General features: G+C 43.6%; 1 protein-coding gene across 1 annotated transcript; it reads right to left on the reverse strand.

Annotated features, from left to right (window-relative positions):
• Positions 1–8561: 8561 nt before the first annotated feature.
• EEF2KMT (eukaryotic elongation factor 2 lysine methyltransferase) lies at positions 8562–26930 on the reverse strand. The gene is made up of 8 exons (XM_075565291.1): positions 26559–26930; positions 24875–24937; positions 20475–20555; positions 15525–15626; positions 14288–14421; positions 11574–11881; positions 9487–9636; positions 8562–8772 (listed from the first exon to the last, which is right to left on the reverse strand). The coding sequence occupies exons 1-8, from the start codon at positions 26814–26816 to the stop codon at positions 8666–8668; spliced, it is 1203 nt and encodes a 400-aa protein (XP_075421406.1). The 5' UTR covers positions 26817–26930; the 3' UTR covers positions 8562–8665.
• Positions 26931–27349: the final 419 nt, after the last annotated feature.

Raw genomic sequence — 27349 nt, forward strand, 5'->3', positions numbered from 1 at the left:
TGACCACCTCTTTGTACAAAGCAGATGAGTCCCCGAGTGCCGGCGCCCCGACCACAGAGCCTCTCAAAATTAGTTAGCGGTGGTCTGTTTATATGTTTGGTGTAAAATGCCCGGACCTGGAGGTATCTAAGGAATTCTGTGTTGGGGATGTCAGTTTCTGACTGTAATAAATCGAATGGTTTGATAGTGTCCCGCCCCTCCAGGTCTTTCAGCCTTCTGAGCCCCATGTTTTGCCATAGTGTGAAGTTCTTACCATCTAGCCCTGGAGCAAAATCCGGATTCCCATATAAGGGAGCCATTAAAGTGTGTTTTGAGGTTAATGATTGATTACTTTTGGCCGCCTCCCAGACCGATAACGAGTTGAGCACCGAGGCCAGCGGGTTCTGTAAGTCTTTTAATCTAGATTTAGGATACCAAATTAAATCCTTGATCTCCAGCGGGGCGCACACCACCTTCTCCAGTGCCACCCATCGCCTCAGATCTGGGTCTCCATGCCACTGCGTAATTTGACATAATTGTGCCGCTTTATAGTATGCAAGCAAACTCGGCACCGCCAAGCCCCCAGTTTCTCTAGGTCTTTGCATAATTGTCATTTTTACCCGTGGCGATTTGTTTTTCCAGATAAATTTCGTGACTAAATTCTGCAAATCCTTGATCTCTGATCGCACCACGGGTATCGGGAGAGTTTGAAACAGATACAATAAGCGGGGGAGAAGATTCATTTTTACACAATAGATTCTGCCAATCCAGGAGATTCCGAAGGCGGACCAGGCTTTGAGTTCCTTCGTCAGGGCCCTCAGAAGCCTTGGATAGTTCGCCTGATAAAGAGAGGAACTCTGTTTGGTAAGGTGTACCCCTAGGTACTTTATAGATTTAGGCTGCCATTGAAATTTAAAGTTGATCTCTATTAATTTCTCCATTTCTTTCGGAATGTTCAGACTGAGTGCCTCAGATTTGGTCTGGTTGATCTTAAAACCAGAGATTCGGTTGAATCTTTCCAGAAGGGCAAACAGATTGGGTAGCGAGGTAAGCGGCCTTGTCAGTGTCAAGATGATATCATCTGCGTATAGAGCCACTTTATGTTCCTGTGAGTGGATTTGGATTCCCGCTATGTCCGGGTTGCTACGGATGTGTGCTGCTAGCGGTTCCACGCATAGGGCGAACAACAGGGGCGAGAGTGGGCAGCCCTGTCTGGTTCCGCTTTTGATTTTAAACAGCGCCGACGGGAAGCCTTGGTGAACCACCTTGGCAACTGGGGTTGTATATAATGCTTTTATTGCCCCTAGGATTTTCCCCCCAAATCCGAATGCTCCAAGCGTGGACTCCATATATGGCCAATCGATCCTGTCAAAGGCTTTCTCCGCGTCTAAGCTTAGTGCCAGTCCGCGGATCCCGTTGGCATTAATGAAATCAATAATATCTATTATACTTCTGGTATTATCGGCCGCTTGTCTGTCTCTAATAAAGCCAACCTGATCCGGGTGAATGAGCCTTGGCAGGACAACGCTCAATCTGTTGGCCAGTAATTTGGAATAAATTTTAACGTCCGAATTGATTAAAGATATCGACCTATAACTTTGGCAATTTGTGGGATCTTTATCCTTCATATGAATTACAGATATCGACGCCTGGAGCATCTGGTCTGTGAAGGGCTCCCCTGCCAGGACTCCATTGAATACTTTGAGCATGTGCAGAGCTAAAATCCCGATACATTTTTTATAATACAAATTGGAAAACCCATCCGGGCCTGGGGCTTTAGAGGGTTTTAGGCTTTTAACGACCCCTATTAATTCCTCTAAAGTGAAATCGGTCTGAATTGCCTCGCGCTCCAGTCTGCTCAGCCTAGGTAATTCTGCTTCTCGCAGGAATGACTGTAGTATGGAATTAGTCTTTGTGTTATGTGCCACCTTCTCCCCATTGTATAGCTGCTGATAATAAAGTCTAAACTCTTCCACTATGCGTTTGGGGTTGGAGGACATTTCTCCCGAAGTGGTCCTGATTGCCTGTATATTATAACTTGGTTGCCTATTGCGGATCCTGTTAGCTAACATGGTGTCAGGTTTGTTGGCTTTCTCAAAGAATTTCCTCTTCGTCCAGCTCAAGTCTCTCTCGGCCTGGGATGTGAGGAGGAGGTTAAGCTTAATCCTTACGTCCTTCAGCTCCTTTAGAGTGTCCCCTCTACCTGATCGGCTATGAAGTGTAGAGAGCTCATGTAACCTCAAATAGTTGAGTCAATTTGGCTTCCCTTAGCTTTTTCCGTCTAGCTGCTAGACTAATCAGTGTTCCGCGCATTGTGGCCTTGTGAGCCTCCCACAGTGTGATGTGAGATTCCACACTACCCGTGTTCAGTAAGAAAAACTGCCTAATCTCTTCCTTGACTGTCTGTGCTAGCTCCGGAATCTTAATCAGGGACTCGTTCAGTTTCCAGTTTGCTCCGGGGCTAATCGGCCTAATTTGCGTGCATCTCAGCTCTATTGATGCATGGTCCGACCATGAAATATCATGAATTATAGTGTCGGAGATCTGAGGGACCATTCTACTCGACTCAAAGAAGTGGTCAATCCTGCTGTAACTGTCGTGGGGGTGTGAGTAAAATGAGTAGCTACGCTCGCCAGGGTGTTGTTCCCACCAAATATCCACCAGACCGCCTCTCCTTAGCCCTTCTAGTAGCGTTGTAGCCCCCGACTGTCTTTCCCTATCTTGTCTTGGGGATCTGTCTATGCGGGGGTCCATGACTTTGTTGAAGTCTCCTGCGACTATTATATTTCCTACCGCCCAACGGTGGAGTTGGAGAAAAAACGCATCAAAGAACTGGGGATCTCTCTCACAAGGGGCATATACGCAAGCTAGGGTCACCCTACACTGCTGTAGCAATCCCACAAGGATAATATATCTACCTTCAGGGTCTCGCTTTGTCTGTTCGACTTCGAAGGGGACTCTATTGTGGAATAGTATAGCAACCCCTTTTTTCTTTTCTTTAGCTGAGGCGAGGTAAAATCTTCTAAAATTTTTGTCTATAAACCCTGGGTTTTGCTTGGAGCTATAGTGCGTCTCTTGGAGGAAGAGAACGTCTGTTTTCCTGCGTTTGAACTCAGCAAAAGCAATTCTGCGCTTCTGCGGGGAGTTAAAACCCTTAACATTTTGTGATAGGAACGTTAGTGCCATGTGTGTGTATATATAGATCCTGCGTGTATATGGTAAAGTCGAGTCCTACCCGTGCCTTGTATCCAGGTAGAGCGCCCGGAGCGGCCGTATCATTTTCTTGTTGCCTTTGCACTTCCTCTGTGGGAGCCTGGGGATGGGGAAGGGAAACACATAGGGGGATGACAAAGAACACATATCCATACAACATAAACATATGAAACCAATTTGGTCCTAACCGACCTATGGTTTGCTGCCCGGGAATACCGCCCATGCCTTGGACTCTCCCTCCCTCCTGTCCAGGCTCGTGGGGCTTGATCCTGCCCACGAATTCCCAGGTCTTTGACTGGGCAGTGGTTTAAGACCGCAGCCCAGCCCCCGCCGGCGAAGCGCACATTCTATAGATAATATTTGTTTCTAACACTAAACTCAAACTAGAAGTAACCCAACTCAACCGGTAAATGGACTTGTTTGTACCTTAACTGCGCGGCCAACTGCGCCTTGATACTATCCGTTTTATCTACTCCTAATCTGTATTATGTGAAAAGTCTAACTAAGGGTTACTAAGGTTAGCTAAAGATACCTAAGCTGGAACCCCTTCTAACTTTGCCTACTTGCGCAGCCTGCACCAATGTGTGTGGAAGTGATTGTTTCCCTCCGCTGCGGGTGCAAGCCCCCTCTCTATTCCAGATTTACCTGGGTGCTAACTATCCCTAGCCTTAAATTTGTCTGCGCGTAACTACGCTTCCCACCTCCCGCTCCCCGTCGTCCCTGCTCCAAGTCCTCCATCAGGTGTCTTGCTGGGACTGAGGCCCGTGTCTAGTCGAGGAGACCCCCCCCCCCCCGCGGCAGCTATCCTTCACCCCCCTCCCCGCCGTGGGAATTCACGCACCCCCCGGGGAGCCCCCCCCCGGTCCCAGTCCAGAGCCTCCAGTAAGCTGTGGGTGCTTCCGGTGCTGATACTTCCGGTCAGACGGGGCTCCGTGGGGACCCGCCCCCCCGGCGTCATCATCGTCGGGAACGCACATCCGCCCGTGAGCAGCAGAGGAAGCAGGTGTCCCGAGGGCGGAGCTGGCTGGAGCTCAACAGCTTCGTGCCAAAACAACGTCCGCCATTCTTTTCAGCGCGCCTTCACCTGCTCGTCCTGTGTATCCTGCTGGGCCGCCATTTTGGTGAGTAAGGGCTTGTTCATTTTCAGCAACCGCTGGCTCATTCTTAGAGGTGTGATCTTTTAGGTTCGGGCTACAGCGAGGGGAACCGGGCCCTGACCCGAGTCAGCAATCAACATAGGGGGATATCCAGGGCCAGACATAGGCAATTTGGGACGTTTTAGGGATGCAGACCAGGCGAAGTTCAGATGGGTCTCGGGGTTCCCGCCTTTTCTCTTCTCTGACCGGCCGCTGGGCCCACTCTCTCCCATTCTGCCGGTCGGGGTGGGTAGGCCTCCGGTACCTGCAGTGTGTCAGGGAGTCCCAGCCTCTTCAGAAACTCCGGACCATCCGACAGCTGTTTGAGCGCATGTGTCCGGCCATTCTGCACCACTATCAGCGCAAAAGGGAAGGCCCACCTATATCTTATCCCCTTGTCCCTCAGCAGTCTGGTAATGGGTTGGAGGGTCTTCCGACGCGCCAGCGTTATTGGAGAAATGTATTGATATATGGCCATTTCCACCCCTTCGAACGGCACGAGCGGAGTGGCCCTGGTAAGCTTGCATATTTCCTCTTTAGTTGTGAAGTGGTGGAGGCGGAGGATGATATCCCTGGGCGGATTGTTGGGCAGTGGACGGGCCCGTAGAGCTCGGTGGCACCGGTCCATCACCAGTTCAGCCTCCGTTTTCCCCGGCATGATGGATGACATCCATCTGTTGAGTAGCTGCTCTGGGTCTAGAATCTCCTCTGGGATCCCTCTGACCCGTAAATTATTTCTCCTGTCCCGGTTCGCTATCTTCATGGCGCTCCTCCAGCTCTGCCACCCTCCTCTCTAATTTAGTGATCCGGGAGCTGGACTCTCTCTGGCATTTGGTAGTAACCTCCATCTTCTCCTCTAAATCGTTCGTGCGGGTGCCGATACTGAGGATATCTCTCCTCAGGTGTTCCACCTCCCCCCGGAAAAATGTCTTCAGGTCGGAGAGAAGCTGTGCTATTTCTCTCTTGAGCGACCTGGTATGCTCCTCTGTGGCTATTTCTAGCTCCGGCGCGGAGTCAGAATCAGAGGCCGCCATGTTTTCAGCTTCCCGGGTCTTTTTCGTCCCTGAGAAGTATGCGCGGACATCCACCTTTTGTTTGGGTTTCTTGCGGGTCGCCGCCATCCCTGTGTGTCCGGGGTGACTTTGTGATCTGGGGGCAGCTTTTTAATTTCGGCTGTGTTAGGTTTTTTTGCTACAATTTTATTGATTTTCGCCGGCGGGTAGCGGAGCTGTCAGTTCAAGCCTCTATCTCCATACCCGTAGCGCATGCGCCTCCGAGCAGACCACATTTTAATTACATTTTTACATTAACTTTAAAAATTGGAAAACAAAAAACATTAACTGATTTAAAGCACCAATACTGTGTCCTTAGATGCTGAATCACTCAACTTTCAGCCCTGGAGACCCCCTGGCTGCCAAGATGCACACAGTTTTTGTTGATGGTATTTCTTCATGTAATAGCCAAAATGGCAGCCAAAAGGAAGCCCAAGCTGATGAATCTGCAGTTTCTTATTGGTTTGCAGAATTTGGTGACCATACGGTTTCCCCATAGGCATCGATGAGTACACCGGTAATTATCTCAGGAACCAGAGGGCCCCTAGAGCTCAAATTAGAGCGATTCACCTTGAGGACCCTCTGGTTCCAATTACAGCATGTCAAACAAATCAATGAACCAGGCAGCGTTGAAGCCTTAACACAAGCAGCATTTATTGTATATTCAGTGATTTTATATTGAGCTTCTCTCAGTTGGAGGAGTTTGGGACCTAAACAACCTACAGCTTTGACCTTGCATCACACAATTCCTTCGCTTTCTCAAACTTTTTGGAGAATGAACAATTGTAAGTTATAATATAGAATACACCGTTTGCATCTATAAATCCACAAGACTTTTGTGAGCTATCCAGCCAAGGCTGGTGGATCCCCGATCGGCGCTATCCCAGTTTAATGAATATCACAAAATACACACATACACAATAAAAATCAATATTATTCATGAAACTTAACAGATCTGACATTGGATAGAATATCTGGAATCTTTTCTTCACTTCCCTTCATCCACACAAGTATCGTTTTGCTTTAATATTAACCCTTTAATTTCCAGGATTGCAACCCCGTTATTATTTGGGTATCGTACACATGGCTCCCAGTGACGTGAATGAAAGCGGAAGAGGCTTTCCGAGACACGATATCCCCCTTGAAAGGCACAAAAAAAAGTGAGGAATTTCAATGTTTGACACACTTGTTAAATAATACTAATTACCAATATTTGCTTACTCCTAAAGTTAGTCCTGTATTCAATATTCCCTTTTTAAAAAGTATATGTAAAAATAGCTACTCTTATGATACAGAAAACGGGATGTGCGCAAAATACAACTATCCGTCGGTCCAATGATCGGATGCAGGTTACCGACCGCTTCCTGCTCCCTCGATTCAGCCTGTACTGGCAATCCAGTATCTCTACTGTATAAGGTACATCTCAGAACCCATGAGGGTACCTGCATGTCCTTCAAGTCTCCCATCCAAGCGAAGGAGAGATGGAGCACAGCTGGAAACAAAATGAACTACTAGGAGAGTGGGACCCAGATAAAAAAAGTTAGTTTATTGGATCAGTGCAAAAATACAAAAAACGGAGCCCTCAGGTACCCACCAACGCGTTTCGAGCCGGTGGCTCTTTCTCAAGGTGCATAGTGATGCCTACTACTAACCTGCCTAATATACTCTAATTTCCCGCCACTTGCCGCCATCCATCCGTCGCGGGGACCGCGTCACACGTGACGCGCCATGCGCGGCATGGACTGGAGACGTCAGCGAGCAATTTGAGTATAAACAAATTTTTCCCAATTTTTTTCTCTTCAACAAAACTTTACTGTCAACAAAATTTTTATCAAACATTTCATACATTGTTAAAATGCTCTATTTGAATCTTCAAACTTTATTACTCTATAACAGGACAATCTTAAAAAAAGGTTTATTCAACACTACTTTAAAAGAGGATTCACGAGCACTGTGTCAGAATTAAATGGTTATCACTTTGTTATCAGTGTAATATATAGTGTTGCTCGTGAATCCTCTTTTAAAGTAGTGTTGAATAAACCTTTTTTTAAGATTGTCCTGTTGTTAGAGTAATAAAGTTTGAGGACTCAAATAGAGCATTTTAACAATGTATGAAATGTTTGATAACATTTTTGTTGACAGTAAAGTTTTGTTGAAGAGAAAAAAAAAAAAAATCGGGAAAAATTTGTTTATACTCAAATTGCGCGCTGACGTCTCCAGTCCATGCCGCGCATGGCGCGTCACGTGTGACGCGGTCCGCGAGACGGATGGATGGCGGCAAGTGGCGGGAAATTAGAGTATATTAGGCAGGTTAGTAGTAGGCATCACTATGCACCTTGAGAGCCACCGGCTCGAAACGCGTTGGTCGGGGCCTGAGGGCTCCGTTTTTTGTATTTTTGCACTGATCCAATAAACTAACTTTTTTTATCTGGGTCCCACTCTCCTAGTAGTTCATTTTGTTTCCAGCTGTGCTCCATCTCTCCTTCGCTTGGATGTCCGGTCTCGTGGAGTAACGGCAGCACGCACCCATGGAGGAATTCCCACAAAAGACCCTACAAATGTGAGTCACTCCAACCTGTTTATTTGTATACACCTATACTTACCCAACCGATGTTTATGTCTGGTCACTAGCCAGTGAAGGTCCCACATTATTGCAGTGGGATCTTTTCCAGCTAATCGGTATCTAGTGGAAGTGGTTTATTGCAAGGGTTGGAGTATTTTGGTCTGGACTGTCTGGGACCTCCAGGGACACAATTTATATGTTTATAGTCTTGGGCTATTTATCCAGTGGTTCATGTTGGAGCACCATACAGTTTCTTGTGACTGTCTTCAAGTCTCCCAAACCTGCTTCATCCCATTTTCATGCCATACAGCGATTAAACGGCAGCCATGAATTTTGGGTAATGAATGGAAAATAGACAATGATTATAGGCCTGAAAAGCAGTGAAGGGGTACGGAGTTAAAATAATAGTTTTTGGTCTGTGTTTAAATAGGACAGTTAAGGTATTCTGAAAATGTGGATTTCTGCTAAGCACGGTCATCAGTATACAGCAGAATGTTCATTTTAAAAAGATACCCTGGACGTATACAAATCCTTAAACTCATAATCGTATTAACCAAATAACTGAAGTATATATTATTTTAATATCTCAAATAGAAAGTTAATAGCATTTGGCAAAAGTATATTATAGAAAACTTTATTTAAAAAAAAAAAAAAGTTGTACTGATATGTAACAATTGAAGAATAAGATTTAACTGTATGTATTAAACAATCCAAGAAAACGTTTACATTTTTACACTTAATTTCAGGATCTCTACAGTGCAGTTTGTATCATATGGAAAAAGATCTTTCTTGTAATAAGGAATCACTTGCCATCTCATCCCAGCTTCATCTAAAGAAAAAAAAAAACAATAAAAAACATTTATAACAATTGTTATATTAGCAAAATCCACGTTAAAGAAATGGCAACTTCCTAATTCTGCAACAATGTGACCATTGTAGTCGTATTTTTAATTTAATTACAACATACTAAATGCAGTCATTAAGCGTATATTTTAACGGTGATACAATTTGCAGTTAATACATGCGACAGTCTTGCATGTTCACCAGAATAGCAAGTGCATACATTACTACGTGACGATATGTGATATTGACACATAAAGAGTAGAAATACAATCACTACATACTTCTAACCCCCACAATTTGACAAGTGATCTATCATTTGATCCTCCCATTATTCCATTCAATATTTAAAGCCAATTTCACAAATGATCATTCAAACACCAGCTGTGAATCGACCTGTGGAGATACACTCCATTTGGAGATTCGTTGGAGTTTGAAAACAAGCACAGACACCAAGCAAACTTAAAATGATGCTCCAGGCTCGTACAGTACTATGATATGTTTCCTGTAGTTGTTATGAAGTTTAGAAGTATGTAGTGATGCTTCATAGAGAGCGAGTAGTCTGCGGTAGTTTGGTGTCAATTTCATCAGAACTTTCCACACCAAGTACATTTTCTGCCTAGGGATATTTATACAGTAACTTTAATAAAACTCAGAGTGAATCAAAAGGTTCATGATACTGCCAATGGCACAACAGACTTACCAAGGACTGTCTGAAATAAATTGTACGTCTCTAGGTTGCGAATTGTAGAGGCTACAAACACTTCAAGAATCTTTCCATCTTTTTTGCAGTTAAAAAGTTTTTTTAATACTTGGGACAATGAGAAGATTATCTCTGGATCGTACACAACATCTAAAAAGAAAGTAATTGGTGTGTCAGACAAAAATCTTAAGCCAATGTTCTAAATCACTGTGGTATTGCTCTTCACTGCTATTCATTACCTGCTACGGTCTTAACCCTATGAGTGTGGGAGGGGCTGCGGCACATTGTGATCATGCGAGATCCACGGGAGCGTTTACTTAATCACAGGTGACGCGACCGGAAGAGGCGGAATCCTCCCCTCCCAATCTAGTCAGACCCAGTTCAGCGCTCCACAGGAACGCAGAACGTGACCTCCCCATGGAAACAAGCAAGATGCCCTCAACATAGCGACTACATCATAGGGCCCTCAGGAGCACCAGACCTTAGGATATGGTAGCTACGGAATGTGGCACTCAAGGGGTTAAAGTACCAATCCCCACTACTTTTATTAAATATACAATAGTGAACAGTGGGGTGATTGCTGCTATAAAGCATGTTAGCATCTTGGTCCCAGAGCATATCCTGAATTTTAAACTGGTTTAAGAGTATAGCTCCATTTAAACCCCACAGGCACCAAGTATTTATACGCTTATATCTCCAGAACGAAGCATGATTTAAACAAAACACAGCATTGGAAGGGCAAAATGAGATATCTTAAGCTGCAGTTCAAGCAATATCCTGCATGTGTTTTTTTTTTTTTAAATAAATCAGTTCTGTAGTGAGAAAAAATACTTTTAGCATTTTCTGTTTAAAAAAAAAAACAACTTTGAAAGACCAATTTTCTTGTATTCTATTTTAACAAGCATGCTTGTTCCTATAGCAACGATTTACATTCCCCATATTTAAAGATGTCGCCAAACTTTGTCGATCAATAGACGGAGAACGAATTGACCGGCAGCTATGCAGTTTTTTTTTTTAGGTAAGTAGAGATTGCCCACATTAAACTATTGAAGTTAAAAAAATAAATAAAAATGGGAGCCTGAACTGCAGCTTTAAGGGGCGTTAAAAAAATGGCTATCGGGTAGAAGTGCTGCCTTAATGCATCTTATACAAAGCCATAAAAGGAATCATTCAGTGTTGTTCTTTACTCTTTCAAGCAGCAATCTTCCACCCTTCTCGCCTCCAGAAGCCTCTATGAGTTAGTATCGTGCCCCGTTACCTGCTCTTTTTGTTAATGCTTTTTAGTGTTTCAGATCATAAATGTTCTTACTCTCTAATGTCAAAGGTTATCATATTAACCTTTATACTGCACTGGGCTCTGGGGAAAGTTCCATCTTAACCTCCCAGACACAAAAAGTATCAAATGAAGCATCGGATTTACAAATAAAAATATCCTTAGTGAGAGTATAAAGAGAGCTCTTAAGCGAGAACTTCAGCTTTAAATACCAACAATTTATATATAATTAGATATTACTTATATATACTGTATATACATTTGATACAAAATATTATGTCTGCGTAACACAGTAGGAAAAATGACATAACCTTGGTACATTTCACCATAACATTACTTGTAATGTGACAAAGAGGCAATGTGGGAAAAAAAAGTTAATATGTGGAAGATCTTCTAAAAGTTATTTTAGCAAAGGCATCCAAAAGTAAATGCACTTTAAATATAAAAATTAAAGCAGCATTCGAACGAAACATTTTTATTTACATAATTGGAACCATAGGGTGCCGGTGTTTTCCATGGAGATTTCAACATGGCCGTCACTATGGAGACAATAGGAAGCTACAACTTCATTGGTTGCGGCCTCTAATTAGCTGGCGAATCTCTTAAGGATTTGGTGACTGTTTCCCTGCGAGGGGGAACCAACACTGGTGAGCACAACGGTAATGATCTCGGCAACCGGGAGATCCCCAGGGCTGAAAAATGCTTAGATCCCTAGGTCTAAATCATTTAGATCAGAGGATCTCCTGGTTTTAATTATGTATTATATATATATATATTTTTTTTTTACACAACAAAAATGACATTATGTGCATACCTGATGCAATGACCACATCAGCTTGAAGTTCTAGAAGTTGTTCTTCTGTAACCGAATCCCAATTAAGTTCAATTACGGACAGTTGTACGCCTTCTGGATTTATTGCACCGCCACTTTCTCCTACACGTTGCTCTTTAATCAGATTATCCATTTCCACACCCAGGAGGTAACCGTTCAGACGGATGTTTTCCTTTAGTTGTTGGAGAACGCGCTGGTGATGGTCACTGAACACATATTTGTTTGGAAAGCAACTCTTGCATATGGCGAGTCCAGTCAGACCAATTCCACTTCCCAGCTCTAAAATGGTTCTCACAAAGTAATGGATTAAGTTAATATTAGACAAACATTGTAAAAATAAAATAAAAAAACACTTCTATAAATTCCAGAAAATATATATCTCCTGACGATGGTCAGTTGCAAAGACACATTTATGGAATACATATTGAGTAAAATTACTTAAGGCGCCATAGGACACTTTTCGCAGGGTATCTAATTGCTTAACTCTGCTTAGTATACAAGGTCCTTAATATTTGGCTTTTAAGTACTCAAAACCTTACGTTTTACCTAGCAAAATATATTCCATTTGCAATAAAGTAATGCAACTTAGCAGCACCTTCTCTACCATGTTTAACTGTTATTTATAAATGCAATACAAAATATGATGTTAGAATTCAGGCCTGGAGGCCCAATTATGAAAGAAACTCAACAACAAATACTGCTGTTTATACTGTACACAACACTTACAAAATTTGTTAAGTGGTTACAGGAGTTAAGTATACAGCAGCAATTCAAAGTTGCAAGAAGTGACTGGCAAGAAAGACTTGTACAATAGTTAAATGAAAACAGCAAGTATGAATGCATCTTAAAACATGTTGAATTTAAACAATAATTATGTAAGTGTCCCCACAGCCACTTCCCCCTAGGGAAAGTATAAACTATTAAAGCAACAGAAAAATATCGCTTGTATCTGCACCAAATGTAAAACATTTATAAAGATTTTTATATTTGACTCAGATTTGCCACAGTAGCTGGTCCCATCTGAGACTGGAAAATGTATTTTGCAGGTCTCTTGCCAACAACAGAGAAAAATGAACTGAGACAGTTGCCAAGTCTGATAAGTCCCAATATACTGCAAGTACATACGGTGGTATAAAAAACAGAACTTCACCAGGCGCTCCCACAGGTGTCAGGGATAAACACTAAAAGTAGCAAAAAATGTTGCAGGGGGAACAGAGAAAGAGTACAAACAGTTAACAGGATGCAGCTCAACCTTCACTGGATCTTCCTTGTTGATCCTTGGGGTGAAATACAGAAGTCAGGGAGCGCAGTTCACAGATGAAGAGATATGTAAAACAGAACACAATAATAGTGCAACCCTGTCTGAAAGGGTTAACCCTAAACAGCTTCACAGCAGAGACATATACATAAGCAAATTCCCTACTGCAGATATAGCAGATAGGTGGGTGGGTTCCTTACTGCAGATATAGCAGATAGGTGAGTGGGTTCCTTACTGCAGATATAGCAGATAGGTGGGTGGGTTCCTTACTGCAGATATAGCAGATAGGTGGGTGGGTTCCTTACTGCAGATATAGCAGATAGGTGAGTAGGTTCCTTACTGCAGATATAGCAGATAGGTGAGTAGGTTCCTTACTGCAGATATAGCAGATAGGTGAGTAGGTTCCTTACTGCAAATATAGCAGATAGGTGAGTAGGTTCCTTACTGCAGATATAGCAGATAGGTGAGTAGGTTCCTTACTGCAGATGGAACCAATGGATGAATCAGCAATGAAATCAATGCTAAACAGCACACGGAAGTGCTCTGATCGCGGAGAGCAGAGGAGCCGCAAGACGCAGCGAATCCTCTGCACTACCAGCGTCACCAGTTGGAACACATACCCCCATTACCAGGATGCTTTCTGCCTTGCTACATGCCCTATTTGAGGGTTTTCCTGTAAGTATGTATTGCCTACCGCTGCTGCGGTTTATTGCACAATAATATACTGTTGTTTGTTACACATTACCTCATTTGAGTGGTTTCTATTATTATCACTGCTACACCAGTATAGCGATTCCTTGCCCTGCCTTCCGTGTGCTGTTTAGCATTGATTTCATTGCTGATTCATCCATTGGTTCCATCTGCAGTAAGGAACCCACTCACCTATCTGCTACATCTGCAGTAGGGAATTTGCTTATCTGTATATCTCTGCTGTGAAGCTGTTTAGGGTTAACCCTTTCAGACAGGGTTGCAGTATTATTGTGTTCTGTTTTACATATCTCTTCATCAGTGAACTGCGCTCCCTGACTTCTGTACACCAAGTACATACGGTGTAATTAAACTTTGCTTATTAACACTCCTCACATCTCTTACTGAAATACATTTAATCAAATACATTACATCAAAGCAGATGTTACATTATGTAAAATCATAAGGGGCCAGACTATAGGTTTAGGCAAAGTCACACAATGCAGTTTTGAATTGATTTTTCTGTGGGTATTTTTTCAGCTTTCATTCTAACAAAACTAAAAAGATACAAACTTGGACTTTGTAAAAGTGGCTAATTTTAGCAGAATAATTAACGCGTCAAACGGTATAAGCAACCAGGGAATTATAATAAAAACAGAGCTATATTGCAGGTCTGGTGCAGAAGCACGAGGGTGGAATAGTGAGAGTAAATATTTACTTTACACGCGCCATGGTTCAAGGGAAAACATACCTGTTATTGAAAATGTCAACGTTTTCAATGGCCCATTCAGCTAGATAGAGAGCAGCCTCCCAAGTTACCAGGCCAGTAGTTCCTTCGGAGATGATTGCCATATTCTCTGAGAGAGTGACCGAGTCCCCAGAGGGCTGCAACATAAACATATCAAATGGTAGAGGTAAGACGCTGGATAGCACGTATGGTTGTAAATCTTTACCATCACCACGGGTGAAGTGTGTACACCTGAAGTAAACAAATTGTTTGACATTCCTTATATACACACAAACACACACACAGAAAAATCTCTAGACACGATTTCAAGCAGTGTATTTTTTTTTTGCAATTTTGGAACTGAGCAGAAATATCCATCTCTTTTAAGCAAACAATACCATAATCCTAGATTTTAAAAATGTGTCCAGAAAAAAATTCAATCCATTGACTTAGAGCTCGCAATTACTGTACCATTTCCCAAAGCAGAACAGTTTTAAAATGACATGATTAGCGTTAATATGGTTTACATGGCATTATTACAATTTTAGTGTGTCAGCAATTCCATTTGCACCAAGTAAGAAAAATTAATATATTTATCTACGAGTATGTTTAATGTTTTATTTAGATCTTCATTATGTATGTACTGTTTTGGTGGGGCATGAGGACTAGAGTCGTGCAGCCTTGGGTTATATGACAATGTGTCGAAAAGGACAGCTACAGTATATTAGGAGCGAGAATGAAAATAGAAAGAAGTAAACATTAGGGCCAGTGATAGATAAGGGCCCATTTCTGTGAAACGGGTACAGAGACTATAGGATAGCAATAGTAATGGGATATACAGAGTCATGAGGTTTTAGGTCACTCTTGGTTCTAAAGACCCTAATAAATAGCTGACCCCTTCACTGAAGAGAAACCATTTTTGGGTATGATATGTAAAGATACGTTTAGACTGTCAGCATACACTATACAAAACGCCCTTTTCTGCCCTCCTAATGTTTCTTCCGTTTGCATCAGGGGAAAAACTTACATGGCAGGTTTTTTTTTATTTTTTTTTAAAATGTACTTATCAAATTATAGAGTAATTTATTATAAAAATTGTCATCAATGTTGCAAATCTCATCTTGAAAATCAACAGGTGTATATGTCACAAAACGTCCTCTGGTTGTTATCAACTGTTCCTATGATCTCCATAATGAATCCGTTAGTGATACTTGAGGTTAAACAAACATTATTTCCGTTAGCTAAGAATTGAAACACTTACTAGGAAGTAACTTTTATGGCATATTGTGGTCTCTTCAGAGTTTAAAACGTTGGCAAGTGCATCATACAACTCATCCAGTGGCTCTGCTGCTACCGACTCGTGCTGCAGAAAACAAGCAAATCTATGTAAAGCAACATTCCCGGAAATAAATCTATTATAATTCTGTCATTATTTTTACTACAGGGTGCGAAATTGCAGCCTGCCGTCTCCCAAAAGCAGTGGCAAGAAAATAACCAGGATTGGCGCTCAAGAGGAGATAGTGCCAACAGAGACCAAGTAAAAACAGTGTAATACTGACACCCTCTGGTAACCAGGGCTCACTACAATGAATTAACCCAAAGGAGTGCTATTAACATATGTAATAAAACTGAAATGAATAAAGAAACAAAGGATACCCACTCAACCTAGACAAGATGGGAAAGTCTTCGTTTCCCCTGGGACGTGGTGGGTAGAGGTGACAAGGGAGCGGGACACATGCACATGAAAAAGAGGAGAGATCACAGAAATAGTACAGTACTGTAAGGATTCCTGACGAAGCTAGTTGTCTAGCGAAACGCGTAGAATCGAGGCAGATACCAAGACACGTGGAGGAAAAGACGCCGAGCTGTTCGTTGCTTCTTGTGGTCGCAATTAGGAGCACCTGTGGCGGAGCATCTCTAATCCAAACCTGAGCGCGATTCCTGGAGAGGAAGGGGCGTGCACTCTATCCGTTCCATCCTGGTCCCCAGACGCACCTCAACGTGGGATTACTTGTTCGTGTACACTTTATGTGTGAAATGCCTTTACTCACTGTTTGCTTGTGAGTTTAATCTGTGCAGAATTTCATAGGATTATTAATTTTGTGCTTTACAGAATTGTACTATTTCTGTGATCTCTCCTCTTTTTCATGTGCATGGTGTCCCGCTCCCTTGTCACCTCTACCCACCATCTCCCAAAAGCAGGCCACATATATTATAGGCAAAATGTTTTGCCACCTTCCAGTTCTCCCCCAGGCTGCAGCAAGGCCGCATCCTGTTTCCTTCAGCCGGCACGCGGCAGTGATGTCTATCACTGCCACATCTGCAATTGTATGCCACATAATCCCCTGCTATCAGTCACTTGACAAGGCTCTGGAGTGCAGCTTCCCTCCTACTTATCTCCCTTTCTTGCCACACAAATTGTGAAGGGCCGAGTCGTCAAACAGAACGCTGTTAAGCTGCATTGTCTTATTATTATAATTATTATTATTCAGCCTTGGTTTAAACAGCACATAGCAAAGTGGGAAGTGCATTGTTTTTTGGAAGTAAATGGGATTACATTTCTCATACTGCAGATCAGATTATTCACATTTGTTTATTAAACTGTGTGCATCGCTTGAAATCTGTTGACTCACATTAAACATTTATCACTAGAGAGAAGAGTCAGTTTGAAGAACAGAATATATGTTATTTTTTTATCTGTAAAAAGGCAGAAGCGTAAACACTTCACATGGCATAATAAAGTATTTTTTATAGTGTTAGAGGTATATTTCATTTATTGTAAGGTATATAACAAAGTCACACAATTTAAATCTACTCACATTTGCATTTAGAAAGTATAGAGATCCTTCCAGCCTCTTAACCTCAGGGTTGGTAATGCGGTCAAAGAATCCTGCAGCGGATGTGCCGCCTGGTGTTCTCTCCGATGTCCGCGTTCCGCGTATCCTTCAGATACGTCCTCCGGTTGCAGCGTAGAGACGACAGGTAGTCACGTCAGGCTACGCACGACAGCTCTGTTCCTTTTTATGGGGAGTTCCTCCTGTTCCCTCTGTCCCTATTTGTCCCTGTGTAATACTGATAACTCACGCCCCCCCTATGTTCTTTTTCATGTTCGCTTGACAGGATCCGAATTCTGTTTAGGAATGGCACCCTCTTTAATAGCTGCTCTGTTGGATGGGTTAATGTATTTGATTAGATGTTTCTTCCAAGTGAGGAGGTGTAGGTACAAACTGTGGTTTATAAGGGGCCACGTGTTGTTTATTTGACCTACCTCTATAGGGTCTTGTATTTTCCCTATAGAAATAACTCTGGGGTTACCATTGATCTGATTATTACTGCTGTGTATTATATCTGTTGGAATTCTGTACCCTATTATGAGGTATGAACGATCTATTTCTTTGTTGATCTCTATTTTATATTTGAGGTATGTTTTGGTTATTCTGGAAACTTGTCCAATTCCTCTCTAAAATCACGTATAAATGTCTTTTGTTTGGTATTTATTCTTTTTTCCTCAAATAGAATGGTCCTTTCTTTTTCGCCTGTGTCTACTTGTATGCAAAATACGTCTTCTTTAAAGACTTAAATTTCCCTTGCATACCATCTATATTTATTTTAATGTTCTCCAGTTTGTTTTCCCTGATTTTGATGAGAAACTTCATTAATTTAAAAGAACAGCCCTATAGCATGTTTTCCCATTCTGCAGTAAACGCTACATCTCGTAGGTCAAAAGGTGGATTTTGGGGACTCTTAATCCTCTAGGGCTACAATTATTTTATATAGTTTTCTAGAGTTATATTATCATACCAATTAATTATTTCTGATTCAAATGCTTTTGCTAGTCTAAAGCGCACGTTGGGGTCTGGTACATCAATGTGCAATATATACAGGGGTCCTCAGCACACAATAAAGGAATAAAGACAAAATCTGTCAACAAGAGGATCAATGTATTGAATGTAATAGCAGCTACAAAATCAACCCTGGCATAAGGTCTGGAGAGTACATCTTGTGGAGAAAAACAGTACAGAGGGAGAAGAGGGGAGGAAGGGGAACAAGGGGGATGAAACACAAAAAAAAACAACAAAAAGAAGGTGAACTACGTACATACACGTAAAGTTTAAGGTGATAAAAATGTAGGGGGGCACGTGTAGTAATTTTTAATGAAGAATTTTTTGCCTGTTTTCAAATGCTTTTGCTAGTTATCTAAGGCGCACGTTGGGGTCTGGAACATCAATGTGTATAACAAATCCCTCTAAAAAGTCTTGTTCCTTGCTTCTCCAGATGGAATGGTGCCAAAGGAGCGAGTGGCGGCCGCACTACGCTAAATGAGAACACAATATACAAAGAGTCCTAACCTGGATAATCTACCGTGTGTACATGGGGTAATTATGCTTAGATACCCAAATGGATAGTGTGTAAAAATGATTCAAAAAAATATGTATTGGACCAGACAACAAATAAGGTTAATAAAAACAAAACAAGGAATTAAATGAAATAGCAGGTGTCACTGGTATAAAAGGTAATGATAAGAAGAGGGTTATAGATTAACCCCTTAGCCATACGTATTACAAATATCCAATGAGAAATAGTATATTTGAACAGTTCACTAATCTTACCCCGCAGTGAAGCTGCGCGTGTGTGTGTGTGTGTGTGTGTGTGTGTGTGTGTGTGTGTGTAAGAGCGGAACAATTTATTGCAGAAAAAAAACAAAAGAGCTACCTGAACTGGGATATAAATTTGCTTTTGTGTGTGTGTCTCATACATTGTAGTATTTATCCAGATGGGCCTTCTAATCTAGATGAACATAACAGATATTATTATTAAATTATTATTACATCATCTTTTAAGATTATTTTGTCCAGTTGTTTTTAAGATTTGTTTGAGGTTTAAATGATTATGCAACATGCATTTTCCTGTTAATATACAGTGTGGTACAACCATATCTTGATAAAATATGATACGCTTACGTAACATGAACCTACCACGTAAGCAGTAGTAACTAGTCTTAATAACAGCTATTGGTTTCACATCAGCTCAGTATATTGGTGCAATTTTGAGCACGTTAGGTTTGCTATATACACTATCAATTCACCATTATCATCACTGACAATACATATATATGTTTAACATATTTTTATCTTCATTCATGGAGTCGTCATTGCATATATAAGAAGAGGTGTCATATATGAGTGTGTCCTGTAAGTAAGAGGTGCGCGGTTACCATTGTAACTAGTATAGGATCAACTATCCATTCATAACCCAAGGAAGTGGGAGCAGATTCCTACGCAATGCGTAGGGTGAACGCAGCAAGTCTGGGTTTTCTTATATAGCGCGACGTGATTACCTGTCGACTTCACGCTGCAACCGGCAGACAAATCTGATGGCGGGGAACGCGGAGATCGGAGAGAACACCGGGCAGCACCTCCATAGCAGAAGTGTATGACCGCATTACCAATCCTGAGGTTAGGAGGCTGGAAGGACCTCTATACTTTCTAAGTGCAAATTTAACTACATTCAAATTGTTACCGTGCATTTTTTTTTTATACCTTTGTCCAATACAATTAAAAAAAACTTTATTATGCCATGGGAAGTGTATGTGCTTCTACCTTTTAGATAAACTCCTATATCAAGACAAGAACTATCTGAAGCAGCATCCAACATGTAGCATCGGACTTGCCTCTCTTATAATTGCACGAATAGTGAATTATCTACATATACCTTGGTTTCCTGTTATCTTATTACATATTTTCACTATATTTCTAATCCTTTTTCAACTAACCATGGTAACCATTTTCTAAACACCATACACAATATAATCCTTTTAGATTTGTATACATCAACGCTTACACCTGTTCTGCTAGTGCATCTGACACACACTGCGTACTAGGGGGTGATCAGGGCAATGGTGCGGCCAGCTTGATTGAAACGTTTGAGCCACCTCTACTTCCGTTTCCAGCATCCCGGCGAGTCATGTGATCACTCCTGGCATAGTCACATGACTAGGAAGCACCCAAGGTTCGGCGGCCCTCTCCGCCTGCAGCAATCCTATCCACTTCTGTTTTCTATATGCAATATTTATACCGGATTCCAGAGATATTCACAGTTGTAGGTTCCGGTGTTACTGCCTGGTTATTTAAACATGGTGGCCACAGTTTCCAATAGGAAGTACCAATGTCATCTGTTTATTTTCAATACTCAGAACTAGTCTAAATATTACCTTTTTTATTAGTTCTGTCAAGAAACGTCTTCTGTACTGCAGTGAAGGAGGATTTGTTAGGCATAGTGGATGAAGAATAGTCTAAATAAAAAAACGAAGTGTGCGAGACTCAATTTAAAACATTCAAGTAAGAGCAGGTTTTTATACTTTGAAATGTGCATATCTACACATAATAATATTATTTAAGAAATGTTTCCCTGGAGCTGAACTGAACTATTTACAGCTCGATGAACTGCCTGGTTCCCAAATCACTTACTTTTTTGTTTTTATTCCCTGGAGTTAACTTATTGTCCAGAGAAAACAATACAGACACAAGGTCAGCCCCAAAATTGGCAAACTAACAGGAAGCGTTAACATCATTCAGACATTGACACAATCTTGTTGCTTTCTGCTGGGTAACCCTGCCAGTCACCGTTTTTTTTTTTTTTTTTACTATAACAGGGTTGTGACGGTAGGGGGTAACCAGGCTATAAAATAAAGCCCTCTGGTTACCCCTGAAACCGTGGGGCCCCTAGCAGCTACATAAAGCACCATAAGCCAGAGACAATACATGTAAAAAATAAAGTGACCCCTGCTTTTTTGTTTTTATGTTCCCTTGGCCCTAGAACTGTGAGATTTCGTGTGCGTCAGTTTTAGGGGGGATATTTGGGTAGAAAAGCAATTATTTTGTTTGGAGGAGTTCGAGTATCGAAGTTACCGGTAGTCCTTTAATTCTCCCCGCGAGCAGGGATAATTTGCCGGTACGCGGGGTGAATTACACCGGGGCAACCCAGTGTCCCCCAGACTAATGGATTTCGAACCCAAATATCCCAAATCCATTTCCCTTATAAGTATAAGGCTCTCCAATGTGTATACTTAAAGTGTACTGTATAATGTTTTAGTCATTTACTGTAAGGCTCTATACTGTCAGCCAGGGCATCAGCATAGACGCCGGCATCTCTATATAGAGTCCGTAGTTCAAAGAGGAGAGGATGTCCAGAGGTGAGAAGAACGTTTGGTGGGCGAAGAAGGGCGAATTGCCAAGTTCGGAGGGCACCCTGTTGGGACACCTTATTTATCTGCCAGATTTGGTGGAGCCTGCCCAGCGGGTGGCAAAAAGTTAGCCAGGGGAGATGCAGCTCATAGGCGCTTCTCCCATTTGCCAAATCATATACAGGCATACCCCACATTAACGTACGCAATGGGACCGGAGCATGTACAGCAGCGGCAGCTTTTATTCGAGTAAAAGCCGCCGGCTGCATGCGTCTGGGAAGCGGGTAGCCGCGGCGCGTGGCGGCGCACTGTGACGTCACAGTCACATGCGCGCCCGGCTTCCCCCGTCTTCCCCGACACCCCTGGAGATCAAATTAAGGTAAGCGGGGGTGCGGGGAAGCAGAGGGGCAAAGCAGAAGCCGGGTTCGGGGTCCGGAAGGGGGGGTAAATTGCGCGCGAAGTGGAGGGGGGGTGCGTGGGGGAAACGCGGCGGCGCGCGGTTATTACTGGCGGCAGCTGGGGTAGATCCCGGCATGCCGCCGGCATTTAGTTCAATAAAAGATGTCGCTACTGTATGTAAAGCGTAAATGTACTTAAAGTGAAGCACTATTTTTTTTCCACCTATCGATGCATGTACTGTACTGCAATCGTCATATACGTGCATAACTGATGTAAATAACGCATGTGTAACAGGCTCTATAGTCTCCCCGCTTGCGCACAGCTTCGGTACAGGTAGGGAGCCGGTATTGATTTTCAGGACGTGCTGACAGGCGCATGCGCGAGCTGACGTTTGCCTATTGGGCGATATGTCCTTACACGCGAGTGTACTTAAAATGAGTGTCCTTGAACCGGCTTGGCATGCCTCCTCCTCTGACGGCAGCCCAGAGACGAGCCCGTTTCTATTGGCTGGCGGGGAGGAATTCCCACACTCTGATTGGTAGCTCCTCCTTCCTCCATGCTGAACATAGCTCAACGGAGGCTATATAAGAAGCCCCAGTCAGAGAACCAGGCGATTTTGTGGCTTGAGTCGATGAAGCTAGGGCGGGCTTTTGAAAGTTGCTCTGTTCCAAATAGCAGAGCAACCGGCTTCGTTTTGAAGCTAGGAAAGTCTGCCCTGCAAAGACTAAGTCAGACTCGAGAACCAAGTTCTCGTAGCGGTCGCAAGTTCCTGCCAAAAATAGTTCTAGGACTATTGGGACTAGGTCCCGTCAGGATTTTCCCGCTGAATCTCTGTCCCGGACAAGGTTCCGATCAGGGTAAGCTCTTGCAAGCGGGCGCTCTGCACCTAGGAAAGGCTAGATCTCAAACCCCAGACCCCAGTAATTGGGTATATTTCTGTATTTCAGAGGTTTTATCAAAATAAATCCCATTTTATTTCACTGCCTTGCTTTGCCTATTGAATGATCCCTAAAATATAAATGTGTTAAAAGACCTGGTCTACCGTGACAGGCTATTTTCTGGTGGCAGCGGTGGGATCATAGGGCTTTGGACTGTAGCTCCCGGCAGGGAATTATAGGACAAAGTGAGCTTGAAGATTGCAAGCTCTCAAAACAAGTGGTGTCGGAAAACACGTTATACCAAATCAGGAATCACACTTTTCAGTGTCACTCAGTTTAATGCCACAAGGCAAAGATGGCTGCCTGTTCAGGACGGTAATCGGTCCTGGGATCGTTCAGCAATTGCTGTCAAGTGTGAGACATTCGGTCTGCAAACGGAGGGCCGAAGCAAAGCTGAGCTGGGAGCAATACTGGAGGAACATGAAGATGCCCTTGCCAGTGCTAACCTGACGGGAGCTGTTGCCCTTGCGGAGCGCAGAGGAACGGAGCCCTCTGTATAATTTAAATGTATTAACTTTACCTGTGAACAGAATTGCATGCCTAAATATATTTTTGGCAGATGTGTACATTACCAATGGAACATCTCAAAATAAAGGCACATTTGTTAGATTAAAGCAACAATCCCTTCTGCTCGTTAATATATTGGTACCAGGGAGTCTCTGGAACTGAAATGAATGCAGTTTAGCTCAAGAGAACACGGTTCACAGCTATTAAAAAAATAATGGGATATGTAGAGAAAATCGCTTCTTTAACCCTTTGGCTTGAGGGCACTTGAGGGGCCCCATGACACAAGCCATTTGCTTGTTTTCTAGGGGAGATTGTGGGCCACGGTCTGTCCGGCTGAGGAATAGAAGAGGAGAGGCCTTCTTCTGTTCCGTCATCGGTAACACCATAATCACAGGATTACTCCTCACAGGGTGGTCATGTGATCGCTCGGTGTCTGAGGGTCTGCTGTGTATTCAAGGGGTTAGCGCAGCATAAATTCAGGGTGGCCCACCGGAAATTAATCGAGAAGCATCTAAAACTGGGGATCTCCCAGTTGCTGTGAAATTATATTTTAACCTTCAGGACAAATAGAGCAGCTAGGGTCAGATTTGCTATGGCAGCCAATAGAAAGCCGCAGTGTCATCAAGAGAGGGTGTTACGGCTTTCTACTGTTATCCCCGCAGCTATATAACATTTTTGTAAGAAACTGGGACATCCTTGTCAACAGCAGATAATTGTACAGGAATGTATTTACCTTCTACCTACAGTATCTTAAGTATTGCACAGTAACATCTGAAGTTAAACAGGGTCAGATGTTAATGTGCAATAATTGAAAAATGAATTCAACAGTACAATGTACTTTTGGACTCTTCCTACTTATTGTAGTAAGGTTTGGAGTGCAATTTTCCAAAGACATGATAATGGAACATTTTTACATGAATTTCGTTAATATAATGAATATGGTAGCATTTGGAAGTCGTCTTATACTGTGTATAACAAATTAGATTAAATACTATTCTGCAACTTTTACACATATTGTTTCTATGTATACACCTTCTGGCCACTCCCGCTCCCTTAGGCCTCGGGCCGCGCTGATCCGCGCTCCTGCTCTGCCTCGCCTGCTCAAACTTGAGCTTTTTTGTGCCCTGGCAGGCGAGGCAGTGAGCGCGCTTTGGGGGCGGGGCGGAGCAAAGGCGGAACAGAGGCGTGGCAGAGGCGGAACAGAGGCGTGGTGGGAGGCGGGGCTAGTTCCTCTCTCCCATTGGATGTGACTCCGTTTCCCTGAGCGGCAAATTTAAAATTTGCCTGTCTGCTCAGAATTTCTCAGCCTCTGCATGCATGCGGAAGCAGCTGCTAAAGCCGCGCTGATGACAGATGCAGGGGGTAAGTGCATCTGCTCAGCGCGGCTCAGCACAGCCCTATCTACTATGTCCCAGGCCTTAGAAAAGTCGTTTGAAAGCGCTGCATTACGTGATGTGTTCAAAGTAATTTGGGGGGGGGGGGGGGGATTTGTGAGCCTGCTATATACAGTCTCAACCAAAATCCAAAACTGATACTTACGGTATTCACATTTTTCAACATGAAAATGGGAGGTATAGTTTTTACCTTTTGCAAAATAGTCCGTAGTAACAAGGAGTCTGGTGTATGTCGTAGTGCTTGTTCAAGTTCCTGATTCAAAAAAATAATACAGAAGGTTAAATAACATTTACTAGTTACATCAAAAGCATAACTTCTCTGAAAGGCCTTGTGTTTATATTATTATTATTTTGTATGTCAGTAAAACAAGCCTCCGCTATATAATTACCTTATCTAATGGGTGGCCCTGGGACCAGTGGAGTGGTCTTATTATGCGGCCCCACATTCTTAAAAATGGATCCACAGTGCAAATACCCCCACACATCACCGAGATATTGGTCCTTTATATTTTTATTGCGATTTTACTTCAATCAAACTTGCCCACATTTACCACGAGTTAGCTTTATTAGGGCTGTTATATACAGGATGCGGCCGTGCGTTCCTATGCGAACGCGTGTGCACGTGCCGCATGCTTTTCCTATATATAGTGCCGGGAGCTGCAGGTAAGTGTGTATATATGTGTGTATATGTTGTGTGAGTGAAATTAAGTCTTAAGTAAGATTTTTTTAAATAAAAAAAAGTTTAATAATTTTTTTATTTGTGCATTTATTTACCCCCCCCACACACACATCCATACAAACACACATCTATACAAACACACATCTATACAAACACACATCTATACAAACACACATCTATACAAACACACATCTATACAAACACACATCCATACAAACACACATCCATACAAACACACATCCATACAAACACACATCCACGCACACATACATACACAGTAATACATACATTTGAGCGCAGGCAGTGGCGCGAAAAGATGAATTTCTTCATCTTCGCCGTTGTCTGTCGGCTCCCCTCTCCCTGCCGTGCGAGCGCGCGGCCCTTGTATACAAAGCCAGCTAAAAATCCGCGCACGGCACTATAGAACGTGCCTTAGGCCGGGTCCAGGGTCAGCGCTTAGGCGCTGACCCGTGCTGAGGCGCGCTGACACTTCTCAGTGAGCCCCTGCAGCCGCAATGAGAGCGGCTTTAGCAGGGGCTCGCGCATGCAGGGCCGGTCACGTGAGCGGTTCACCCAATGAGGACGAACCAGCTCCGTGACGTCACAACCCCCCCACCCCCCGACACGCCCCCGGACGGCGCATGGACCAAGTCCAGGGAAAGCACCCGCTTTCCCTCAGCCTCCTATGGACGCAGCCTAAGGCCTGGGACATGGGCAGCGCTGCCGCAGGAGATTTTTCTTGTCCCTGCATGAGCGTCAGCGAGCGCGCTTGTGTGCCGGGTGGGAGGCAGGACTAGGGCGCCACGGCGCCGACATCACGGACTGCCATTGGCTTCCCCTCAGCGCGGCTCAGCGTGCCTCAGCACGGTCTTTTTGACCATGTCCGAGGCCGTATTAGGCAGATTGTGATTGCACTAAACGGTTTGCGCCCTTTAGCAAATGTAACATGAGGGATCTTTGTGTATCAAGCAGCCACAATGGGCTTTGACACAGCAAAGCCGTGTTATTGTTTCTGTGTGATTTAGGTATAATAAAAGGTATTAATCACACGTCACAGGTTTCACACAGACCTGTTTTGCTTGTGAGACCCAAAGTAAATGTAACTTCTGGTTTGCTGCAAGAACTAGATCGCTAAATATGTGAAAGGTGCTGCAGTACTGAGCGCGCAGAGTATGTGTCCGGTTATAGTACTTACTTCCCAGGGGAAAGCGCCGAGGCGGCGGCCGGCCATGAAACAGCGCTGGAAAGTGTCCCACAGAACCGGCCCCTGCTCCCCCGCCTCCATGGCAGGGTGTCCCGGGGGCGGGCAGGGTGTCCCAGAGTGTCCCGGGGCGGGCGGGCAGGGTGTCCGGGGGCGCGGCGGGGTGTCCGGTTGTCCGGGGGCGGGCGGGCGGGGCGTCCCGGGGCGGCTGAGAATCACACACAGGGCCACACTGCGGGACACCACGCGCATCAGGAGCTCAATACAGTAGGATGTATACAGTATGAACCCCGGCTTGTCAAACCCAACCACAGCTCAGGCCTGGTATCAGCAGGACGGCGTGCGCCTATACGCGGAAGAGTGCGGTACAGCGCTCCTCCCCCTGCTCTCAGGGACTGCACGCGCTGTGCAGCAGCGCACTGCCCTCCTGCTCACTGCACAGTGGGAGATTTGCCAACCGGGGGTCCCCAGAGGTCAGTAAACAGAATTTCTGGGGGATCCCCCCCCCCCGGTTTAGGTTACCTAAAGAAATGGAAGCTGCTGAATTAATGAGAAAAATACTTGGTTTCGTGTGAGCATAACTATTGTATAGACCTGGAGTGGCGAACTCCAGTCCTAAAGGGCAACCAACAGGTCAGGTTTTAAGGATATCCCTACGTCAGCCCCAATGTGGCTCAATAACTGAACCACTGATTGAGCTACCTGTGCTGAAACAGGGATATCCTTAAAACCTGTTGGTGGCCCTTTAGGACTGGAGTTGGTCTGCCCTGGTTTAAACCTTCTAA

Source organism: Ascaphus truei, chromosome 11 (genome assembly GCF_040206685.1).
Source record: "Ascaphus truei isolate aAscTru1 chromosome 11, aAscTru1.hap1, whole genome shotgun sequence".
Classification (NCBI taxonomy): Eukaryota; Metazoa; Chordata; class Amphibia; order Anura; family Ascaphidae; genus Ascaphus; species Ascaphus truei.